This window comes from Belonocnema kinseyi, chromosome 3 (assembly GCF_010883055.1).
Source record: "Belonocnema kinseyi isolate 2016_QV_RU_SX_M_011 chromosome 3, B_treatae_v1, whole genome shotgun sequence".
In the NCBI taxonomy this organism is placed as follows: domain Eukaryota; kingdom Metazoa; phylum Arthropoda; class Insecta; order Hymenoptera; family Cynipidae; genus Belonocnema; species Belonocnema kinseyi.
Genome location: NC_046659.1, coordinates 10,381,241 through 10,386,454, shown reverse-complemented (window position 1 = coordinate 10,386,454; position 5,214 = coordinate 10,381,241). Strand labels below are relative to the sequence as shown.

At 33.0% G+C, this 5,214-nt stretch overlaps 1 protein-coding gene across 2 annotated transcripts in view; it reads right to left on the bottom strand.

Moving 5' to 3' along the window:
• LOC117170229 (protein AF-10-like) overlaps window positions 1-5,214 on the bottom strand; it is a 688,368-nt gene that overhangs the window by 380,687 nt on the left and 302,467 nt on the right. For both annotated transcript variants that reach the window (XM_033356851.1, XM_033356852.1), the window contains one exon: window positions 4,210-4,887. In XM_033356851.1, coding sequence (XP_033212742.1) covers window positions 4,210-4,887 — 678 coding nt within the window. The remainder of the gene's footprint in view (window positions 1-4,209; window positions 4,888-5,214) is intronic.

The following is a 5,214-nucleotide window of genomic DNA, read 5'->3' as shown; positions in this document are numbered from 1 at the left end:
TTATTTAGAAGTTCGATTCCCTCGTGGCAATTTTATTCCATACAGTGAGATAATTGTCTGTGTGAGTTAATTGATCTTGATACGGGCAATAAATTGTGTTTTCCGGTTACCTAAACAGTTTTACGAGCGTTGCAGTGCAGCCATCGTCGCTAAAATAAAACTGAATTGTCAACCATTCTCCGCTTTCATACCAAATTTTTAGCGATTTTTATACTTTATCAAAGCTTTTGTTCAAAATCGACTTGACGTGTCGTCATCGAAGTCCTCATAATTTCAGATAAAATGAGCACCAAAGTTGATATAAATTTACACGTGGTTTTTCTTTGTTATGATCAGTTGTCGTAACACTACAATAAGCATTCATTTACAATGGTGAATCACTGTTTTGATAGATGACAGTATTTACACAAAATGCTAATTTGGAAAAAGTAGAGTTTGATTCTTTCTGAACCTGCGAGATATATCAATAATTGGAGGTTCGTTCTAGCATATATGCATACGCTAGCGGCTTTGTGCTTCTTCTAAAGTAGGAATTATTTCTAACTAAATTAACACATGAGTATGTGTATCACAGGCGGGGGCGTTCTAAAAATACACAACGCCTGTGTGTACTAGGATGGTCCAGGAATCGATTCTCGAGCTACAGGGCAAGCCCCCCCCCCCCAAGTCACCATTTACGGAGAAAGAAAATCCATAATTTTTGGTTTTTCGAAATTCGAATTTCGACAAATTGAACTCATACTCCAGAGCTCCATCGAAACGAAAGGATTTAAGAGGAGTGTCTACGAAATAAAACCACACTAATAACTTTCATTTCCAAGGAACACCCACCCTCCCTGCAGGGCCGCAATTTAGCAATTTTCGTCGTCTTTTTAAACAATGTTCAATTGTTTAAATAAATATAAATTATTTAAACAATTATTTTTATAAATTCAGCCAGAGATATTAAGTTATTTTTTAAACTAGTATCATATGCTACATTTTGTTAAATAATTACATAATTTTTATACATTCCTTTTAATATTTAATAAATTTCTATTTGTTTATACAATCTATATTTGCTTCAGCAGTTTTTTTCGATAGCTCAAAAAATTAAATAATGTTTCTGACTGTATATAATATAGAAAGAATACATTTACCACTTTTAAGTTGTTTAAACAAATCAAATCTGTTTGAATAATTACTTTTAAAATCGTAATTAATTCTATGTATTATTATTCATGTAGGGTTTTTGACCAAAAATCCTATGGAAACGCACAACGTACTTTTTGAACGGTTTTTTAAATTGTGCAGCTTCTTAAAATTATACTTTGTTTATGAATTTCTAAATACAGTGCATCCATTATAACGAGATCTCGAGGGTAAATAATACTTGTTCAATGTAAGCAAATGTTTAATGTAGGGTTTCAATTTATTGTATGAATACAAAGATGGGCTTAAAGACCTTTTAGGTCGAGTCTGGCAGAACCTCCCCACTCCCTTCCGACATTTTGAACTTAAACCAGAAGTGGCGAGTTCGAAACAATTGACATTCTTTGTATTTATTTGGTGGCATAGACAAAAAATGCGGCGAAAACTAATGAAACGATGTAACAAATTCAAAAAAGGGTTAAGCCTTTTACTTTACGATATAAGAAAGCGTATGGATTTTAGGAAAGATTTTCCCCCCCCCCCCCCCCCCACCATCCCTTCTATTTATAACTGTATTAAGGCTAACGGAGATCCAGGGCTCATACATTTTTGGAACCACATTCCTCAAAAACAAAATATAAAATATAAAAAGAACAAAATTATATACGATACGAAAATTGGCACTAATCAAGTTTAAACACAAAATAAGTCACATAAAAATAAATAAATTCGAAAAAAATTGTATTTTAAATTTGAGCACCTCTTGAAAAGCGAAGGCCGTGATTGCAGTACCTTCACCGTCCCACCCCGGGTCCTTTCATACGGGTCTGCCTTTATTGAACGTAATTCTCGAAATTTTCGCCAGCGTGGCCTTAAACCATTACATTAGATGTATGCAGCATAAATGGCGCGCGGTGTATAGACAATCGACTGTGGGGGTGCAGAGTCATATCTAGTCATGCCCTATCAGCCGAAGAAAAAATGTCTTAATTTTAAAAATTCTAAAGCATGTTTCATATTCTCATCGCAGATTCAGATTAAGATATTTAACTTAAAGTTTAAAGCGGGAAAGATGAAGATATTTAATTGTCTTGCCTTTTAGTGAATATATTTGTCGCTAAAAGGAAGACCAATGAAACAGGTTGTCCTTGGTAGCCAAATTTACTGAATTGTTTAATTATCTTCTTTATTTATTAATTAAAGTATATGAATTGTAAAAGCTAATGAAAATTTAATTAATATTTAAAATAAGATTATACTGATCTTTTAACAGCCTATATATAAATAATTTAATAATTTTTTGCTAGTTTTTAGATCGATTCCTGTGTTACCGATTTTTAAATGGTAGTTTCCATGATTCCAGTCAAAATCGATTTAAAAATTGATTCTTGTATAAGAATTGAACTCCCTTGGCGCTATATGTTTATAAATCTAGAATGTAGACCCCTATTTTGACAATTAAATGCAAATTATTATTTTTTTCAATGTTAAATAATTATTAAATTACAGAATATTTTATTATAGTTACTAAAATTAACATCTTTAACCCTTTCACGGGCTGATTTTTCTGTCAAAGTAATTCTTATCATCAGTGGTTACTTTGAGGTTTTTAGGGTCATTGATTTTGGATCCGCCATCATAAATTTTGCAATTTTGGCATCAGAATCGTAATTAGCGGCCCTAAAAAAATATATGATATGACATAACATGTCAAATGTTTGAAAACAACATTTCAAATCTCTTCGACTTTCCGTTTGCGTATAGCCGAATTTATTCGAAGAAAAACGCGTCTTTTGGATTTAAATTGTTTATAATTATGTATTGATAAATAAATTGACACAATTTTCAAAAATAATTACGAAACATGGATCCATAAGAGTCCATAGTTATTATCAATGAAATAATTAGTTACAATTAATCTAATAAAGTATACAAGCAAATAAATTGCATATCTATAATATTAGCTTTGACGTTCAACGGGGATTAAACTATTAAAACACTTATACTAACGAGTTTGTATGTTTATATTAAATGTTTTACTTCTTTTATTATAAGTGAACACAATTTTTTGAAAGAGCTTATTTCACAATAGAACGACTATAAAAAAATATGAATTGAATTTTGAAAATAGGCATCCAGAAATCTAGTTTTAGATTCTTGATTTGTAAATCAATGCAAAAGAAATAAAGTACTGTTATCCAAAGGGGCACTGAAAAATCGTTCCTAGCAATAGAGGCATTTGTTAGTTGGTACACAACTACGTTGGAAAGACTACTGTAAACGTTACATGACGTGATTCATCTGAAGTCTTATTTCTGTGACGTAATAAAGTCGTCCGCAGTCGTCTGTGCAATGCAATTGCTTAGCAACCATACGTCAGCTGGCGGATTTAATTCAAACCATGGAAATACATTGTCCCTCCGAGCCGACCTGCAGTACTACAATATTCCCCGCCTATGTTACGCTAGGTTCATTTAATTTATACCTTCACGATTGAAACTTAGTAATATTTGTAAAGGGCTTAAATATTATAAATAATAACAAATGTAACTTTTAATCAAATCAAGTTTTCAGTATAAGATGATAAATGAATTCCAGGTAAAGAATAATATATATAGGCATTTCATTCTGCATGAGCGCACTACCGTAGCTCTGCCCAACCGTGTTCATAATTCCTGACTCATTTAATTTCACATAGCCACAAGCATTTATGTATGAAATTGTATGCACTTTAATTTTAACGATTTTAAGATACACAGATAAAGGTTCCAGAACTATAAAATTTTCTGTGGGTATCTTTTTTCAAACAAAAAGTTCTGGCTGCTGGTCTGTTACCAATTTGAACATTTATCTTTTGAGAAAGATGATGAAATTTGGAAGAGAATTTTCGAGCTTAACTTGTGAATAAGGTTCACAATTTTTTTTATAAACATGACGAAAAGAATGGTTTTTCTAATTCAAACTTTTACATTATTTAAATAATGAAAAAACTGTTTGTATTTACTAGATTGGAAAATACATCAAAGTGGCGTGTAGAAATTTTTATATAAAAATGTATACTATTGTAGAAATTAATACCTTTTTTGATTTTTCTGTGTCAGACATAGTGCTTAAGCTGGTGACTTCGGCGATGGTGGATTGAATACTATTGTTATTAATTTGTTGATCCACAATACTTGTAGTAACTATGAGAGATCCATTTGCCTGCGTGTTTACCGACTGATTTGAATTTTCATTACCTAAAGCATTCGGTGTTCGTGCTCCTGTTTTTCTCTTTCTACTTGCATTACCCAAAGGTTTATTAGATGACGAAGTAGCAGACTTGGATTGATTTCCATTCTTGTGAACTAAATACGATGTGGATGCTGATGTTGTAATCGCTGTGACAGGAATTGTAAGAGCAGAAGTCGTACTAACGATTTCATGGCCAAAGACGCTTTCCGATTGTGTAACAATAGTTTCTACAAAATTAGAGGTAGTAAATTTACTTGAATTGTTAGTATTATCCTTTAAGATATTGGCATCACTACTGCTCTTGTCATCTGTTACTCCATTGATATGGATACTGGGATTACTACTAGCCTTGCTTTTCTGAGTAAAAGCACCTGACTTTGAACTTGCGCTTTTACGTTTGACATTATTTGAAGATAATCTGATAAGTGCTTCAGAGTCTTTCTCGGGAGATGAATCGGATGATCCATTGTCTGCTGGTATTGGTTTATACGGTGGAATAGTTTTAACGTTTCCTCCTTTTTTCTGAAAAAAAAAAGGTTTCGCCATTTGCAAAATTCAGTATAATAACCTAAATAAACTACAAATGTGACGTGCGCCAAAGAAAGGGGGCTTACTCTAAAAAGTAAGATTTTTCAGGGCGAGCGGTTGAAGACCGGACTTTTAGGACAGAGGGAAGACTCACGAAATCTTCCCTCTCCACTTATCACTACATTCTAACGGAAAGAGATAGGTCGTAGACGCGGCTCACAGACGAGGTATAGATGAGACGCATAGATGGGGTGGTGAGTGGTGGGAGGTGCTTCACGGAATCTCGAGCTCTCGAGTCATATCCAGATTTCTCGGGTAATA